A 20,917-nucleotide genomic window follows, 5' to 3' on the forward strand; every position below is an offset into this window, starting at 1 on the left:
GGGACTTGATAATTAATAGACATTAGGTCATTTTCAGCTTTAACGCCATTAGATTTTTATTATCATATATGTGTATGTATGCGTACGTGTATACTCGCTTTCAACCAAAAAAACATTAATGCGACAGATCAGAATATTTTATATTTGACAGTAATAGAAGTTTAAAAGTCAAAAAGAAGAATAAAAAAATAGAAGTTCAATCCTGTCACATTTATCAAATGTATAGACTGTGATAAACCGTATTTCAAGTTGAAAAGGAAAACTTCTTGTGAGCCACGTACAATTCGAGAGTCATGGATGACGTCTTCCAATTTGTAACCGAGTGACCTATTCTCGGTAGGTACGCCTGCTGCATAATTATGAGGGAAGGTTTTCCCGATTCGCCTCTACATCCAGGATTTCATTTTCTAAGTACTTGTAGATTATGTGAAAAACGATTTCGTTTTTATGACTTACCACGTGTAAAGAAGTAATTAAATGTTGTAAATGTTGTTTTTAGCGTTTTTTCTGACTTTCCGACATATTTATGTATATGGGAGTAAAAAAATATATACAAACTTTACTCACAAATTGTGTGATATAAATATGTGTATCTATTGGCATATAATCTCACTGCTGTACACCTGTGATATCAATCTTGTTAACATACGTTGCTGAAAATAATAATTACTGATTTACGAATGGGATTGGACCTACAGACCTCGGAACAGTACCGTGACGTTGTGACCTCCTGAGCAACCCGACTTTTGAAGACGAGATTTGAGATTTAAAAAATTCAATTTGAACTCGAGATTTGAGATAAATAGTCAAAATTTGACAAAACCATTAGCAGCGTATACCTCGGACCCATTAGAAGAAATTTTGATTGCTAAGGGGGAAATCCATACAACTGCAAATGAGGGGGAAAGTCGTACATTACACGCTAATAAACAACTTCATTTCAACAAGCATACTTTTGAGTAGTCAGCTTTTTTCTTTTTTTTTCTCGCCCTCGTCCTCGCCACATCCATTTATTCTTGCTGTATGTTTCAGAAGTACTCTACACCATGACTATGAGAAGACCTATCTTCACATATGGTTCCATAGACCATATAAGTAGAACCGACGACAAAATAGAGAGAGCCACGAAAATTCAGACTCGCATGCGTTTGTATAACGGAAGCGATGAGAACATGCTCCACAGCTGGTATTGAGAAAATATTGGGATTAAACCCCCTCCACCAAAAACCGAAAACAATAATAAGCATGATCAAAGAAAAACCACCACCAGGACTAAAACTAATACGGAAGGATGGGAAAGAATATCCGATACCCATGGCTCTAAGAGACGACATGAACCTGATGTTCGAGCTCAAACAAAATTTCCAGACTAACTACACAACCAAAAAATAATGGGCAACTGGGAGAAACCCCTCCGTTAAGAATGGCACCAACTGCTGGTACACTGGCGAACCTAGAACCCGAGAAAGTACGGGAGGTATTCACACTTGGAACCAAATGCTCAGAATCCATGAGAAAATACACCAGTATATTCCAGACTGAAATCCATGCAATTGAGTATGTAGCCAGTTCAATCTGGACAGCCGGTACAAAAACAAGGTACAAAAACTCATGTCAGATAGCCAAGCAGTCATCAACGCACTAAGTTCAAACATCATTAACTCAAAGATGGTAGTGAATTGCAAAAATAAACTAAACAGGTTAGGTATGCAAAGCAATTCCACCCTATTCTGGGTCCTGTGGACACCTGGGAGTAGAGGGCAACACGGATGCCATTGCAAGGAGTTTGCTAAACCGCTGATACGTCCTGAGCTCTTCTGAGGCATAGGAATTCATACTATCAATGAGTACCTTAGATAAAACGAAAAAATGAAAATTGTTCTAAAAGTAGAATTTACAAACTAGGAAGGATATAGTTCAAAACATAGTCGAAATAGGTCAATATTGAGACTTAATATGCCGATAAAAGTGATGTTTCAATAAATAAACTGTTGAGGAGTATCCTAAGAGAGGCCCTTTATACATATTCAGAAATACATACGTGCAAGTAATAATAATGTTTTTTTAACCCATTGATTTTCTCTCGAATCCACTCAATATGCGGGTTTTAATTGTTAATCTAGTGCTGTTGCAATTTCGCAAATAAATGCGAAAAAATAAAAATTACATGTTATTTCTGTGTTGTTTCGTTTCCAATTGTCTCTCAATTATTATAATCATGTTAATTTAAAGTGATACCATTTTGAATACATCTTTCAAATTCAAAATAGAATTTTCCAAACGTTTAATGCATATATTAATCACGTAAATGTTAGATTGTGTGTTTATTTTTTATGCTTGGCAATAGCCCAAGACATTTTCCCTTCGCTTATTTCCTGTGATATTCATTCCAAGTATCGGAAAGCAAATTGTGAGTCCAAGGAATTTTGAATTTTGGTAAAAGCCAAGACACAAGAGCTTATCATGTTTATTATTATTATTGTGGTATTATTATTTATATTGGGAAATCCCGAAGGGGAAGAACGAAAAAGCAAAACCATTACTATTTTTCTGGGGGCTAGGTGCAGCGGAATTGGATCTGCCTGATTGGTCTCAAGATCTCTCGAAAACACACCGTCCGAAAACCAAAACCAAAAGAAAATGTTCATTATTCACGGACCAAAACTAATAGACCTTTCCGCTCTCGGTTTTGGGCATATCTCCCTTTTCTTCCATTAGAGTTTAGAGTTATCCTTGATATATCAAAATAATATCAGCTGTCACACATTTTTTTTTTTTTTTTTTTTTTTTTTTTTTTTTTTTTTTTTTTTNTTTGTCATTTTAAACCCTTTTAAAATTTCTATCGCACAACTGGTACTGTGGATTTCAGCTTAAAACTGGACTTACGGAACGAGTCCCTTTGAACTAGTGTTCATCTAGCCATCTATATTCATTGCTTGGTGCTACCTGCCCCCGTAAGGCGGCCCCCGCCGAGCCAGCACGGCCCCCGAGACCGGCCAGGAAGGACACCTGGGCTCTCCATTTGCAACGGAAAGCCCAACACCATCACCCAGTCCGGAGCGTAACGTGCCCCGAGAGCGCAGATGCCCTCCCAACGGTCCCCAGCCGACCGTCCCCGCGCGGTCCCCCTCCCGGATGCCAACATGCCTCAAGGATGGTTATATATCTTTAAACATCGATGTCGTTATCGGTGATGAATTTATATATGGTATCTAATATTTCAATAAAGTTCGTATAGTTTAGAATTAAGTTTACCGTAGTGGGGAGTGGGATTTTATATTTCTTTAGCGCCATAAAAATATGTTCTCTTCCGGTAGTCTTCAGTGGGCATCCCAGTATGATGTGGTTTGCATCCGCCGTTGTGGTACCGTCGCACGAGCATTTGCTTGTTTGCGTAATTCCTATCTTATGCAGGTGTGATGGGAGTTTATTGTGGTTGAACCTCAGTCTACATATAGTGGTAAAGAATTTCCTATTTCTTTTAACATTTGAAAACCACGGTTTAGACTGGATGTTTGGTTGGGCGGCAGAGTACCAGATGCCTTTGCTTTTGGATGATTGTTCGTACTCGCTTTGCCATTTCTTGCGTAATAAGACCCTATTATGCGATACAATGTCCCCGGCTGAGATCTCTTTGATGTCGTTTCCCGATAGAGCAGCCGCTTTTGCCAATGCATCAACCCGCTGGTTAAATCGGTTGTTGTTATGGCCTTTGACCCAGAGAAGATGAGTAGTTATACCGCTTCCGCCGGCTAACAAAATGTTTTTGATCTCTAGAATAATGGGATCTTCAGGAGTATCTGTTTTCTTCAGGGCGGTCAGAACACTAAGGCTGTCCGAACAAATTATGGTCTTGGCTGGTTTTGTTTGTTTAATGTATTTGATAGCTTCCCTTATGGCTATAGCTTCAGCGGAGAAGATCGTACACAGAGGTGGGAGTTTAAACTGTCTGGAATAGTCATTATTTATATTAAGTATTGCGGCCCCCACCCCACACTGGGATTTTGAGCCATCTGTATAGACTACCGTAGCCAGCGGGCTTTTACCAGTCTCAAAACAGACCTTAATGTAGTCCTGTTCACCTTTCAATTCCTGTAGGCACGTTATAACCTTAGGTGCGAAGAGTGGAATAAGCCAGTGGAGTTTCGTGTTTGACGAGCGGATGATTTTTCCCAGAGAGATGCTTTTCATTTTCATATGAGTTTCAAGTAAAGGTGGCGTGACTCTAGGGGATTTGTGAGGATCACTAAGGGCAGTGACCGCCAAAGCATCCAGTCCCGTAACTACAGGATGGTTGGGATCGTGCATTCGAGTAGCTAGGAATTTTGTTGTTAGTCGATTCCTTCTTAGATGCAGCGGTTCCGTATTGGCCTCTACCTTGAGGGAATTAGTAGGGGAAGATCCTAATGCCCCAAGGCAAAGCCTTATTGCCCTGTGTTGGACCGTTTCAAGTTTTTTTAGGTGGGATTTGGCTGCACTGCCGTAGACTATCGACCCATAATCAATGCGTGCGAGAATAAGGGCCCGGTACATCATTAACCCAATGCTTGGGTGGGATCCATACTTAACTTTAGAAGTACATCTTAAAATATTCATTGCTTTTTCAACGTTCTTCTCGACATACTCCATGTATGGTTTCCATAGGATTTTGCGGTCAAGAGTTACTCCCAGGAATTTGAAGGTGGGATAGGTCTTGATCTTATATGGGCCTAACTTTAATTCCTTGGGTTGAACTAGTTTCCTTCTTCGGGATATTATCATTGCAGCGCTCTTTTGCTCTGACACTGCTAATCCAAGGTCCATTGTCCATTGTCACACAATTCCTCATTGAGATGTCATGAAGCTGGTATATGAGCAAGGTAAAACCCCAGCGGAAATAGATATACCTGAAAGAATAATCAATGTAGATTAGTGCAGCATGAATTTATGAGTGGCTACAATTATGTTGTACATCCAAGCATTAGCGAGAATAAACGGTTGCAAAAGCGTCACCAGGTAACAGGTTGAAACACATTGATCAACAAATGCTGCAAATTTTCTCTGATTTGTTACCTTCTAATGACTATTATTTTTCTGTTTTTCTATTTTATCAACAATACAAGGGACAGAAATTCCGTGTCTTCGAATTGCTAACGAAAACATTATATTTCATTATAATATAAGAGCGCCTGAATCGAACATTTTAAAATTTGTACATGTACGTTTTGAAACAACGTTTGAAAGGGATTCAATTGATCCGGCCAGTGATGGATGGCTGTTATGTGGGAAAATGGAAGAGGAAAAAAGCCCGAACGTTTATAAATGCAAAATTTCGCTGGGTGTCAGCCAATCGATGAACAGTTGATCTCACGGCATTAAAGCTTCTGTTAAAACGATTTTGACCTACAGCAAATGTTTCCCTGAGATATCAAGTCTAGAAGACTTGAAACTATACTGGGCTATAAACAGGCTCGGTCAATTTTATATAAAAGTTAATGTTCCGGTCCTTCTCGCTGTGAGCTAAGAATGCGACACATAACTTGTTCCATATCCATAATTTTTAAACTTAAATAATGTTCACGTAAAATAAAAGTCAAATCCAGTCATAATAAATATTCTTCATTATGCTTTTGGTCTGAGCATCAAATCTGAATATAAATGTCTTCCATTTTTACAAAGCCGCATTGTTTATAACGAACGATTCATCCGTAATTTTAAAAGATCAACAAATCTAGATTACAAAGCATGAGCGCATATGGGCCAGCATATCAAATACCCACCAGATACGTCCAAGGTTAAACTGCGTCCGAATGTCTACTCCCCTCGGCACTCCTTATCCTCTTAACCTATCTAACCCCTTTATCCCTAACTAGCACTAATCCCTAAGCCCCCTTTCTCGTCCCGTGCGTACAAGGGTCGTAGGGCGAGGCGGTTTACCGGTCCAACTTTGTGGCAACTTGACCGAGCGTGGGTCAGGAAAGATATAGGATGGGATATCCACTCGGACAGAAAACAACCTGGTATTAAAAGTATAAACAGACTTGGTCAGAACTAAGTACATAAGTCGTGAGGGAAAGCGACAATAGTGATTTCGTACCGCTTATTCTATTATTACAAACTTATTGTTTTTACCGCTCCGTTATTTTGCCTATATTTCATCACCAATAAAGTCTATTGAGACTGAGTAAAGAACCTTTTAATGATTAACGTTAAAACCCTGACCAAACAGTCATCATAAAATTTTAAAATACATAAAAATAAATAAGATGGCTATAAAAAATTCTAAAAAAAAGTTAATTTAAAAGAAAATTTTTATAGACCCTCTAACTAAAATTAAAAATAAGAAATGTTTGGAAGAATAAAAACTCTTGAACTAATATAGGGCCGTATTATGCTATGTAAATTGATATAAAATACTTCTGAATCTCAGGGATCAGGGAATCGTTTCTACTCTTTGTTTGGAGCAAAAAATCCTCAGGAGAAAATTTTCGGAAAGTTCTCTATTTTGAAGATATTCGTCAATTTAGGTTCAACTTTTCACTACCTTACCACATAAAAACGCTTATAACTTCCAAAATGTTGAGACTACAACAAATCCAATTACACCATTTGAAAGAACGCTAAATTTATTTTTAACGTTTATTTTTCAACTTTACTAGAACGTTATTTAAAAACCTGGATATATCAACGTAAAGCATATTAGATGAAGAAGTTTTTGTGAAATTTGACAAGTTTTAGGTATTTTTTTGTAATCTCAGTAGAACGTGCAATCATGACCAAAATTTTAAATTTTGTAATTTTGACATGTTCCAACTGATATTGGCTAACACTTTATATAATTCAGATTATTGCAAATAGAAGTATCTTACAGCAAATTTAGCATTCTTTCAAATGGTGTAAGTTGATTTATTATAGTCTCAACATTTTGGAAGTTGTAAGCGTTTTTATGTGGTAAAGTAGTGAAAAGTTGAAAAAACCTAAATTGACGAATATCTTCAAAATAGAGAACTTTCCGAATATTTTCTCCTGAGCATTTTTTGCTCCAAACGAAGAGTAGAATCGATTCCCCGAGTTTCGTCAGAAGGAACTGGGACACCCTGTATAACATGTACTTGGGTAGGAATCAAAGGCCCGTCCCCAAAACCTCTAGGCCCATACTTTAAACTTTCCCAACTGAGATCCGTACAAAAGAACATGTCGTACTCTTTTGGTGAAGGCATGCACTGGAGCGTCTCAGGAAAAAGGTGGTGGTGGTCTGGGGAGGTTAAAGAAAACGAGGGCGAGGCGTCTAAGACCAACACTTACGCAACACTCACAAATCGTGCGGGTTTAGCCTATTTTCCTATTTTTACAACAGAATGTTTTAGGGACAGGAGTTAGAGTGAGATAAAAAAGATAAAGAAAATGAGAGAATATTTTTTTATTCAACATGCTACATTTAAAATATTACATGTTATCTGCATACATATAAGTTGTTATACAAATATTACTTAAATAAAACTATATTTAGTTATATCTATCATGAATCAGACGTTCTTCTTCTTCGTTCAGTCATTTGAAGATTGAATCTATTAACAGTTCAAACTTTTTCTTCCCCTCTGGATTCAGAAGTTGTTACTTGGTCAAAAAAAACCTTTTGTTATTATATTCTTGATCAGTACACGCCTGGCAGGCATTATCTGTTCCGGTCAAATAGTAAGTGATAGACTGTTTATAGTGTACGACCATCGCAAGAACATGTAACAACAAACTTTCCGCCCGCTTAGAACTTGTGGCAGTATAAAGGACGTTCTTGATTCTTTAAGTTTGTTCGTGAATGGATGGTAGAAATTCTCTGGTCAATATAGCTTTATTCGACGACTGCCAATTTCGGTCCCATTCCTCCCTCCTGGATGTCTCCAGTAATAAGATCGATCAACTGTGGATAATTTGACGTTATTGGTGACTCACCCAAGGCACAACAGTAGCCTAATTTAGATTATATCCTGTACAAAGAACATTGTAAGATTTCTTATAGAAAAGCCAACCATCGAAGCAGCGAATTCATAACGCATCAAACAGAACAAAGCAGAGAGGCTGATATCGAGAATATTATAGGATACGACAAAACAATTGAAAATTATTGTAAAAGACTAATTTGGTAGACTAAGGAACAATCCTAACAGTTATCGCCAAGTAAGTTTTTTTATTTAAGTTATTTTCTAAAGTGCTGGAACGATTATTGTTGCCTAAACTGCTCTCCAAATTAGAAGACAGCATTCCTAACATCTAATTTCGTTTTCCAGGGAACCATTCCTGCGTTCAGCAACATCAGATAGTCGCACCATCCTGAACACTTATGAGGAAGTCTCAGTATGTCACGGACTGTTCCTGGATGTTGAAAAGGCTTTCGACAAAGTTTGGCACCACGGCTTGCTCTCAAAAATTAAAAAAAACCATATCCTGGATAGGTATTATCGACTCTCATACTTTACCAATCGTTCGTTTTTTGTCAAATACAAAGACACGATCTCTCCAAAGTCCTTAATGCTGGAGTTCCACGAGGAAGCGGATGGGGTCCATTTATAACAAACAAATTGATATGAACGTGAAGGAGGTGATGGACTTTGGAACTCGTGGGAGACAAAATTGCAGAAAGGCAAAAGGCGGTGGACAGGAGGCATTCCATGGGGAGACTGCGAACAAACCACCTCGAACGTAGCTGCTTCAACTTGGCTTGTGAAGAATCATCTTATGAGAAAACATCAGGAAAACGGCATTCGTCGTGTGAGTTTTTTCCTATTCCATATTTCCTTAATTTTATTCCTTGGGGATTGCGCATACGTAAATATGAATTCATTTATTTTTAACAATAGGTTAAATACTTCTTAATTATATTTTAAGTTTTTTTTATATTGTTTCAAGAAGAAATGATTTTAATTTTTTGTAAAAATTTAAGTTTGTAGATTCAATTTAAATGAAAGAAGAGTGTAAATAGAATTTTAGAAAAGAAATAATTGGATTGAATAAATTCTGTTTTTCCCTTACAGTGCCTTTTATTTTTAAATTTTTCCTTTTATTAAAATAATGGTAATAGTAAAAAAATTGCAATTATTATTGTAATTTTTAAAATTGTATTTTTGTATATGTATGTATGTTTTGTTTATGTAATTGTATAAAAAAGACCCTAAAAGTCTAACACATTACTCTACATTCTGAACACTGCAGATTACCCCCACTCTCCTGTGTTAAAATTGGCGCATTTTGCTGATGACCTTGCGGCTTCGGCATTGATTGATGTGAAAATTGGAGGGTGAAGCTTAACCCGAAAAAATCGCAACTGGTATGTTTCACTTACAAAAAAGCATAGAAACGTTATCGATAAATCTCTAAGGGGAAGCCATCCAACAGCAAACCTCCGTTAAATACCTCGGAGTGCACTTAAAGTGCACAAAAATTTAAATATACCGAATCTGGCAGTTTACTATCTTCTCAACAAAGAGTCTAATCTACCTCTCGACATAAGACGTATATATTTGTCCAATGGACTTCAGCAAGCAAATCTCAAGTGAAGCAGGTTGAGGCAGTTCAAAATTGGGTTCTGAGGCTAATAACAGGTGCCCCATGGTATGTGAGGAACACATTTCATACTTACCTACAAATACCAATGAAAATCGACGTTGTCAACAACTCCTAAACACGTTGAAAAGAAGTATGAGTACCCACCTTAACACTTTGCTACAAGAAATTGCTGCTTATCTACCCCTAACACAAGTGACTATTACGCAAAAATTTAAAAACTGTCCCTACTATTCATTAAACTGTAAAGATTCGTTTCTCCATTATACTTATTATTTGGATATTAATATGTACATGCAACTATACTGTATAAAATATGTCGGACTATCACCGGAAATAATCCCACATCATGTCACAAATGAAATAGGACCTTAATAAAAGCACCCTACTTACTATTCGGCAAAACTAGAATGTAATTTTGTTACAATAAAGTATATACTACTTTTTTTAAAAACTAGTTACTTTGTGTTTCCTTATTTAAATGCAGTCGTTAAAGGAAATTTCAAGTAGATATTGAATATAATAAAAATGTAATAAAATCCTAGTCTGTTTTTCGTGCAGGACAGGTTTTTGATTGGGAAATCCAAAATCCCTTGTTAGCGCTTATAAATTACCCCTCCAGAAAAGGGAAGAAGTGAATAACAAAACCAATTATTTCCCTTGCCATGACAATTAAATTTGTAACTTATAACATCTTTTTCAAGGGAGGGTCGTGTGAAAAGGCCTCTAAGCCCCTCCTAATTATATGAGCAGATGGAGTTTGTTAGAAGATGGAAAGAGAAACGTCCGCATGTCATTGGGGATCCTGTCACGTTCGGGTTCTGATTCGTGGCGTCGATGAATTTGAATGCGGCATATTGTCGTCCCTCTTTCCACCTCTGAACGGGCTCTATTTCAATCACAAAGCCGGCATCACGAGTAATCCCTTAAATTCAGAGGGAGATCCACGGCTCGATCGCTCTGTCGGCGGATAAATTAGCCGAGAGGCGATGTTTCCCACGACCACCCGGGCCCGGACTGGTGGCAATCTGCAAAAACCCTGTTTGTCACAGTTCTCGGATTCATTTTTTTCCCTCTCGCCCCAGCCCTGGCCCGTTTGTCGAGCCCATTGCCCAGTCAGTCTGCGTATCCACTCCCAGACCTGACAATGGAGCCGCCGCTTCCCCGGCGGCGTAAATCCCGCATGCATTTGTCACATGAACGTCAACATTTTCGCCTCGTTCACGTTTATTTCACTCTTCATACATTAACACATGTAGAGTTTAAGTTGCAATAAATACGGATAATAACCAGACTGAGTCTGATCTTCAACTCCCACCATTCTGTTCAATTTTTATTTTTTTTACAAAGTCCGCGATTTTTGAGAATTTACATCTTCTATACAAACCAAATTCAAATTAAATACACATGCCAGGTACAAGTCATTTACCAGTTCTTTTGAAGGAAAATTATGTAACAGATTCTGGAGAAATTTCACCAGGCATCTATTATTGTTCTTTTGAATAAATCGATATTGAAGATTTGAAAGAAAATCCATAAATGCGACAAGTTGACAAGATTTTGTATTAAACAATAATAGCAGTTTAATTGTCACATTTATCGAATGTACTTCCTGTGATAATACAGTGTTATAAATAAATCATTAAATTTATGAGTAGTTTTCTTAATAAACGTACGGTTTGACATCGACATAATAACAAAAATTTTAAAAATTAATAATCATCGGAAAAATATTTTTTCTCAATATGTTCAGGTTTTTTGACCATCACTTCTTCCTTTCGTTCAAATCATAGTCACTATTCAAAATTCTATGGTACGAAAACAATTAAGTTTATTTATTTTTCGTTAATTTTGCTATTAAATTTAACAATTAAGACAAATTGTAAGAAATGTAAATTTCGATTATATATTTTAATGAATTGTACTATGAATGTCATCCATAGAGGCTTAGTCCAACCCTCTTAGAGAATTACGCACATGTAGTAGTAAATCCGAGAGGAAAAATCTATATAATTTAATAAAAATTATTGTTAATACCTGATTAATTGGAGATCGTGAGGTGCGGTCTGGTGTGACGGAGGTTTTAGAAAAGCAATTTTCTCCAAAAGCCAACGTTTCGATCTGTTACAATTAATTAAGGTTTTTAGTTGAGATAAAAAAGTCAATGGCACGAGCGGGACTCGAACCCACGATATTCGGCTTGATACGCCGCTGCTCTACCACTTGAGCTATCCTGACCTCGATCCACTCGGACACCAACTTGCTATCTCAACCCCACCTTTTGAGTTTTCCCTTCTTTTTGCCATTTTTCAGAGATTTTTCTATCTTTATTGAGATCATCTTCAGGGCCTGGGATTTATAAACACTGTTTAAATTTTACAAATACATGTAGGATCTGGGGAAAAATGAATTTATACAATGCAATAAAAATTAATATATTCAATCAATGTATTTGTACTCACTCTAAGTCTTTGTTTTCTGGATAGATGTGTCCATTTTGTGTGTCTGTTTATATTGCCAGTGAGATATTGCTATTTTACGTTTATATACGTTGGATTTTGAAGGGGTTGGGAAGGGAGTCGGGATAAAAAAATATTTTTATATTAGTAGACGGTTTCTTTGAGGTGAAAGGACAATGGGAAAAAACCTTAATTAATTTAAAATTTTCGTTTAACCCATTAATTATTATATTTTTCATACCATTATTCGTACTTAAAAGATATTTTCTTTTCAATCTAATCGTACCCACCAGACAAAGTGCCTTCAAACATTCATGTCCACTGTTATTTATTATGTGTGAATTTTATTTTCTCAATATTAAAATTGGCTAAACCGTTTTTCCTCTTATTTAAATTATTACTTTTTATACAAAATATCGTAGTATCAGATTTCTTTTCTTTTTTCTTTTTTTTTTTGTTAATAAAATATCGACAAATGATTATTTTTCAGAAAGGAACTATTTTTAAACAAAATCTCACCCGTTGAAGTGAAAAAATGAATGCCAGTACTATTCATAAAAAAACATTAGCATTGATAAAAGTAATTTATGTCGATTAAAAGTGCAATTTCCTTGAAATTAACCTCTACAGCTCCTGTCAAATTTTGTCCGAAATGTTGAAAAACTTTGTTATAAAGGATTCATTTAAATGGTAGTGTTGGTTGTCAAAGAAACAGTCGACTTGCCTTTTGAGAGTGAAGCCCGGGTTAAACCAACTTGATTAATGTGTAGCTATTCGGCCTATTGGAAATTCTAATTAGACACAAATCCTTTGTCGGTAATATGATCTGGCCGTGGATTGGATCATCACCAGCTGGTGTTTAATGTTGTTAATCCATTATTTCACCTCAAATCGGAATTAGAATTGAAACCCCTTTTATGATAAAATAAAGGTTATTATATAATTCCAATACGTGTACATTCGAAGCAAAGTATCATTTTAAAAAAGAGGAACGAACGAGAAGATAGAGAAAGAAAAAATACATAGTTAAATTAGACAAAATATGGGTTTGCATCTTATTAAAATGCCATTTGAAGCGAAAATATCATTTAAAAATATGAGGGAGGAAAAGAAAGAGAGAGGTGGAGAAAAGAAAGAAAACAAGCGAAAGAAAGAAAATATGATCTAAAAGAAGAGAGTGTCGGTAGAATGTGTGTGGGGGCGAGTGATGTAAGTAAATAATGAATGCAGAAAGACAAAGAGAAAGAGGAGAGCAAGGAAAAAATGGACTGGGCTTTCGATTAGAGAGCTATGTATATTAAGCCTGAAAGAAAAAAAAGAGGTGACAAAGTGATATAAAATAAGAAAAAGAAACAGGAGAGAAAGAGTGAGTGAAAAATGCATGAAAGAGGAGAAAGAGCGAAAAATAGAGGGAAAAGTAAAAGAAAAAATAAGATTGAGGAATAGAAAGAGACAGAAATGAACAAAGTCGATGACGAAGAAGAAGACAAAAGGACGAAAGAAAGAGAAGAAGACGAGAACAAAAACTTAGAGAAAGAAAAAATAAAATGTGGGAGGAACCATCATTTACAAAAAGTGAATCTACATACTGACCCAATCTTCATCATTTCAACGGAAAAAATAAAAGAGTCAAAATTTGAGAAAAAAGTATTCATCATAGTTATAAATATTTTTTAGAGATTTGTATCTAATTAAAATGCCATTTGGAGAAAAAACATAATTTAAACGAATTAGTCAGAGCGAAAAAGAGAGAGGAAAATAGAGAAACAGAAGAAAGAAAATATGAGCAAAAAAGAGAAAATGTGAGCGAGAAAAAAAGAGTGGTAGAAAGAGAGTGTGTTTGTGTGTGTAGAGTAAGTGAATAATGAATGAAAAAGAGACATAAAAAGTGAGCGAAGAAGAGAAAGAAAAAGAAATGAGAATCATTGACGTAGAACAGAGGTTTCAATGGGAGAGATAGAGATGACAAAGTGAGATTACGCCTTAAAAAAAGAAAGAGATAGAGATCGAAGGGAGAGAAGAACGCATGACAGAGGATAAAGAGAAAAAGAAAAGAGTGAGATAGAAAGTGAGAGGTAAAAGAATGTGATAAGAGCGCGTAATAGAGAGAGAGGGAGAGAAAGAAGAGAGCACAATGGATGACGAAGCGAAAGGCCAAAGGAGAGAAAGAAAAACAAGAACAAGAGAGTAGATAATGTGAAAGAGATTGAGCTTGAAAGTGAGAGCAAAGAAAGTGAAAGAATGAAAAGAGAGGGAAAGAAAAAGAGTAGAATGAGTGAGAAAAAAGAGGAGAGAGAGTGGAAAATAGTTTTTATTATGACATTTTGGTGGAAAAAGGTAAATCTTATGCATTATCACATCACTCTACAATTTCATGTTAAAATTATTATTATTATTTTAAAATTATTTTTTAAACAGTTCACTACTTCTTCAAAAAATATACGATTTAAACTATTCAGAAATGAATAGAGATTTTGTAGTATTTACTTTCCCTAGCATTTTTTTATTGCATTAAAATTTATTAGAAAATATGTTTTTTACTGAAGGAAAATTTAATCAAGGATTTTAAAAAATACCAAAATAAAAGGTTTTAATCCCATAATTTGGACATATTTTTTAAGCAATTAATACCGTCCTCTGTTAGCTAAAACCTCTGGGCACCTGTTTGGCACACTGTCAATAAGGTGGTTACTAATTCCATAAGGAATTTCATTCCATAGATGTTGCAATCCTGCACTCAGTTGTTGCAGGTCAACTGACTGCGGATGTTGATCGAAAAGCATTCTCGGCAAAGCATCCCACATGTGTTCGATTGTGGTCTGGAGACAATGGTGGATGGGGCAGATGGAAAATTCCCAGGTTTTCTTAACACTGACGAATAAGTCTGCCTCTATGAGGCATCAAAGAATCGGAAATCCCTGCCAATGAGATCCCTGGTTTGAGAGTGTATTCTTCGATAATTTCTTGGACATAACAAACTGCGGTGAGGTTTCCTTCAGCAGTATTGAGTCCAGTTCGTCCTCCAGTGTAAATCCCAGCTCAGCCCTCCTCCAAACTGCACTGAAGGGAGCACGAACTTGGGCAGTGTTCGCATCCCTTGTGTGTATGTGTATATCATTGTAAATACCATAATTTTTCTTCGTTGCATTTTGCATGTATTGTAGTTGTAAAATAAAGAACATGTTTATTTTTAGTCTATTCGTATTAGTTCATTAGTAGTTTATTTTAAGTAAGGTATTGGTTGAGATAACAAGTCAGTGTCACGAGCGGGATTCGAACCCACGACCTTCGGCTAAATACGCCTCTGCTCTACCATTTGAGATATCGTGACTTCGATCGACTCAGACACCAACTTCCCATTTCAACCCCACTTTTTGAATTTTCCCTCCTTTTTGCCATTTTTCAACTGTCGTGTAATCAGGATTCGATTCACGATAGCTCAAGTGGTTAGGGCAGCGGCGTATTTAGCCGAAGGTCGTGGGTTCGAATCCCGCTCGTGACACTGGCTTTTTTTTCTCAACCAATATCTTCCTTAGAAAGATTAATTAATTGAAAAGAATTTATTTGATTAGTACATAAATTTTTTTCATGATTCATTTTTCAATGTCGGGCATAGTTTTAAATGAAAAACCGTATTGTAACAAATATTGACAAAATTATGACGTTTCTCTTAAGCAGAATTTCTCCCAAAGCATAAACCAGTTTCATTACTTCTTCTTTCAATTAGACAGAAAACACTTGGTTCCTTAGTCGAGCTTTCGAGGAAAAGATCCTCATTATCAGGACTGTGAATTGTTAATTACTGTTTTATTATGTTACAGAATAAGAATATCTAGTCAAAATTTTGATTTGTGAAAATTGAAATTATAAATTAATGCCATGTAGCAACAGTTCAGACACGAGTTGTGCATTTTATATGCTGTTTTTATGCACAAGAACATAAGGGATAACTTATTTCAAAGAGAAAAATCAGATCAGAATAGTCGAAGGCGATGAAGTAAAGACTGCCAGATACGGTCTGTCTCTCATATTTTGTAATGTATGTCTCATAACCAGAACCATGAGAGAAATTTGTTAAAATCATGCTTGGGTATAATCGATGTTTGATCGAGTGCATCGCTCTTATTGATCACGGTGGCGTTTGACCCTTGAATTGTTATGTGCACTCAGGATGTTATTCAACTTTCTTCATAAATCACAACCGACAGCTCAAACTCAATGAACATACGATAAACCCTTTATTCTGGGCGATAAACTCAATCACGGACGAACAATTACTTCTGCCCCCTTCGTCCTCGTTAGAAATACTAATTCACTTATCCTCGGTGCGCACTGTCCGTTGAATATTAATAATTTAACTTGTCATCGTTTATCGGATGTTACGCCTGTAATAACGTCAGACCGTATAAATGCCAGCGATAAACCGTTTCGGGCCGAATTCAATTTCTGCTGAGAATATGTAGTCACGTGGTTATGGCAGGCCCCATTGCCCCACAATAAGGCCACAAATTGAAGATTATAATTTACGAGAAAGATGAGAAAGGGAGGAAGAAAGTTTGTTCGGAAGTGTGGACTGTTCGCATTTCATGACCTACATACTCCACCGATTCGATGGGATCGAAGGCAGAGTTAACACGCTTGATGAATTTCAAAGGACAAATGTTATTATTCGAGATTTTTAGAGCAAAACGAATTTTAAAAAATAACGGTTAACAGTAGAAACTGCTTTACGAATACAAAAAATTCTATTTGCGGAAAAATTGTCGTCCAAATTATTTTTTTTAATGATAAAAAAAACTGGGCTGCTGTGGAAGCTCAAGAACATCCTACCAGCAACCTATTACCTTAACCTAAAATCCTATCTTAACGATCGTTACTTCCAAGTATCCCACAAAAATTCATTGTCTCCCATCCATCCTATTCTACCAGGTGTCCCTCAGGGCTGCGTGCTCGTTCCTTTCCTTTACTCAATTTACACCTCCGACCTACCTACGCAACCTTCACTTTTGCCGATGACACCGCAATCCTTTCCCCTGATAAAGATCCTGTCACAGCTTCCCGTATTCTTCAAAATCACCTAAGAATGCTGGCTCCGTCAATGGAGAATCAAGATCAACGAAACCAAATCAACATAATATTTACGCTAAACAAGAAAACGCTCCCACCTCCTCAACAACGTTCTCATCCCAATTGCGAACCAGGTACGATACCTCAGACTCTTTCTGGACAAACGACTGACCGACTGACGTGGAACCCCCATACACGACTTAAGCGCACAGACTGTAACATAAGATTTTTCATTCTTAAACGACTACTCGACAGACGACCAAAACTCTCACTAACAAATAAAAGAAAACTGTACATTACCCTCCTGACCCCCATTTGGACATACGGATTTGAACTTTACGGTTCTGCCAAGCGTTCCAACCTCAATCGAATCCAATCCCTTCAATCTAAAATCCTCAGAACAATAGTCAACGCCCCTTTCTATCCAATCACATCATCCGTACCGACCTAAATGTTCCTCTTGTTAACGAGCTAGCCCAATCCCGCTACAAAACGACCATTCCAAACTACCCCATCATCCGAACCCTTTCGCCAGAAACCTGTCATCCACTACATTACCTAATAATCACAACAGAAGCGACAAGCTTAAAGACAGAAACGCACTTACCCGATGCTACGCCATGCGACGCTACCCGATGCTACCCGACGCAAATCCAAACTACGATTTTCCATTTAAGGTTGTATTACCCCCGTGCACATCTACCCGATGCTATGCCACGCTAACCTACCCGACGCTCTGTGATCCCCACGGTCCAGATTTTCGTCGGGTCGCATCGAGTACAGTCGAAGACAAAAGAACCGGACACTCATATTTTTATTCAAACTACATGTATTATTGTCGTTATATTAATTACAACATACTTATTTTAATATAAACCAAATTAACTGTGATTAAAAATTAATTAGTTTTTATTTAAAAAATTAATTTTAATGGTTTGGTAGAAAATTAATCAAAACACCGGAATACGATTTTTTGATATAATGAATTTAACTAACAATTTATTGTACTCGCTTCGGCGGTACATATACTAAAATTGGAACAATTTATTACACGGTTTTGCTCATAAAATTTAATTAACAATTTATTTCATAGTTTTGCTCGTAAAATTACACCATTTTGTAATGTCGGGTAGCATCAGAACAGGACACTCATATTTTTTGTAGTTTATTTCAAACTAAGTACATGTAATTTTGTCGTTATATTAATTACAACATGTTATTTTAATGTAAACCAAATTAAACGAGATCAAAAATGCATAAGTTTTTATAAACATTGTTTAATTATGATGGTTAGGAGTAACTTTATTTAAAACAATTAAGTTTAACAAACAATTTATTAGATGGTTGTGCTCATAAAATTTAACTAACAATTTATTACAAGGTTTTGCTCAAAATAGTGCATTAAGAACAAAAGATGCGTTGCGATTGTGATAGTGATTATTGTGATAAACGCTGTGGACTGTACGCGACGTGTGCTTGCGTCGGATAGATGTGCACACCCCACCAAAACGTGGCAAGGCGTCGGGTAGCATCGGGTAGCGTCGCATGGCGTAGCATCGGGTAAGTGTGTTCCTGGCTTAACAGTTGACATCGGTCTCCTAGCATGAAGTACATCTCGCTCATCGTATTGATTTACTAACGGCTACCATCGCTGGATGGTAGCTGTTCCAGCTTTCATGCTACCGTTAATATGTTTATATGTAAATTTTATCTGTTTTACTTGTTGCGTCGAAGAATGCAGTTATAAAAAACAAGTAAAAAGTTAAAAAAATGACAAACATTCAGAAAACTACTTATGAGTTAAATATTGCATTTCACCCATATTGTTTTCTGAAAGAATAATATGTGACTTAAAGCAGGAATACGTGATGAAAATGCTATAAAAAAAGATCACGTGTACCACAAACCAGTTGCCAATAGTCTGGAAGATAAATAACATCCTGGAAGGGCGACGAGTAACATAAAGCTTTAATCGAAAATAAACGACGGTATATTATAGAAGGAAAGGAACCGTCGTATCACAGATATGTTTCCCACGTGCACTCGTTTATCGACTGGTGTTCAAAAGACTTCTAGAATTTCTATTCGTGATTTAGTTTCAAATGTATAAAAAAAATATTTCGTTAACAGACAGTTTTCTGAAAAAAATGGGATTTAATTAATAGAAAAAACACCACCCGCAAACCCTTTTTTGGATTCAAAACAATTTGAATGATTGTATGAAGGATAGAAAAAATGAACATTTATTTATTTATGTAAAATTACAATTGCGAATAATGCCCAACTAATACGTCATACAAACAAAAATACAGTTAAAAAATAATGATAACCCGTATTTGCTTAGTGGTCACAATTTACCATATTAATTCTTCCAATTAATTATTCTTTTTATCAAAGATTTTGGTTGAGATGAAAAATTAGTGTCACGAGCGGGATTCGAACCCACGACTTTCGGCTCAATATTACTCAATAACAATAATAACTATGATAAAATGCAATAAAGATATTGAAGGCTTGACGTTTGTAGGCAATATTTTGATACATCGTCGGACCTGCGCGTTCAGGCGCAGCATAGATCCGCTGTTCTGATACCTCAAGATTATAGGGATTTTTAAATGAATATAGTACTTGAGTCTGGGTTGTGTTTATCTAAATCTATCGGAGTGAATGTAATTTATTAGCGTGAAAGGAAACCGCCCGAGAAATATTGACTACTCTGGGGTGAGTGTGTGATATCTGGAGAGTAAGTTATTAGCGAGAATTGAATTGGTTCAACCCCACCCCGAGGAATATAGAGTACTCTGGTGGAATGAAAGTGACCGGACTTCCATGTTCGTGGTCATGCATATACAGGTGATGTATATAATTTAAATGGTGCTCAGTTCCTCAATTTTTTGAAGGAGGTTTTACCAACACTATCAGATGATGTTCCTCTGCAACAATGAACAAAAAGAATGATTCTCCAGCTTGATGGATGCCGCGCACACAATTCTTTGCAGGTGAGACGTTATTGGAATCGTCACTTCTGGCATAGGTGGATAGGACCTCTTGGCCCGATCTGTCGGCCTTCTCGATTTCCCGATTTAACTCCACTTGACTATTTTCTGTGGGGGCATTTAAAAAACAATGTCTAAGCCAATTATAACCAAGCAACCTAAGTTCAATAATTGCGGCAAAGGATGGAAAATGCTTGTCAATCCATCTCCCCTGACTCTATCGCTCTGAGCACCGGTGAACAGTGGTTAAAAAGAGCAAATCTTTGCATCTTTACGCAAGGCAGGCAGTTCATTTTTTTTTACTTTTTGCCATAACTTTTAACCATATCTTTTGACGAACTTAAAATACGATTACACCATTAGTGCACCATTGTTTTCAGCGAAAAAGTATTTTAAAATGATGTCAGGATGTATCGAGTCGTATTTGAAATTTTGAAGTTGTACTGGGCCTGAGATACCATGTATAATTTTTTTCCAAAAAAAGGTAAAAATTTGAAACTACACTAAAATTATTAATCCTGCATTTTCTGTTTTTCTGTTAGCGTCACTGGTTCAAGAGAAATTCAGCTAGGCCATCTAAAATGGACATCCTGTATATGTATTGTGTTTCATTCTGTAGATGACAACCTAAGGACAAACGATCGGAGAAAAAAGAAGTGATCAAACGGCTCAAAGGAGATGAAAAATTATTTTCAAAAGTCTTGGCAAAAGAATCGGCTACATCACAACCCCCCCCCCTAGTAAACTGTCCATCTCTACCAATGGTTCCCAAACTTTTTTGACCCATGGACCCCTTTTTATAGTCAAAAATTGCCCACGGACCCCAAGTGAAAAAGCCACATAAATGCATAATTTCAA

At 36.5% G+C, this 20,917-nt stretch overlaps 1 protein-coding gene across 1 annotated transcript; it reads right to left on the reverse strand.

The window, feature by feature from the left end:
• Positions 1-1,725: 1,725 nt before the first annotated feature.
• Positions 1,726-4,629, reverse strand: LOC106672712. The gene is made up of 2 exons (XM_014404350.1): positions 3,256-4,629; positions 1,726-1,851 (listed from the first exon to the last, which is right to left on the reverse strand). The coding sequence occupies exons 1-2, from the start codon at positions 4,627-4,629 to the stop codon at positions 1,726-1,728; spliced, it is 1,500 nt and encodes a 499-aa protein (XP_014259836.1).
• Between the last annotated feature and the right edge of the window lie 16,288 nt (positions 4,630-20,917).

The sequence above is a fragment of the Cimex lectularius genome, unplaced genomic scaffold, assembly GCF_000648675.2.
Source record: "Cimex lectularius strain Harlan isolate CLEC.00 unplaced genomic scaffold, Clec_2.1 scaffold120, whole genome shotgun sequence".
Taxonomy (NCBI): Eukaryota; Metazoa; Arthropoda; class Insecta; order Hemiptera; family Cimicidae; genus Cimex; species Cimex lectularius.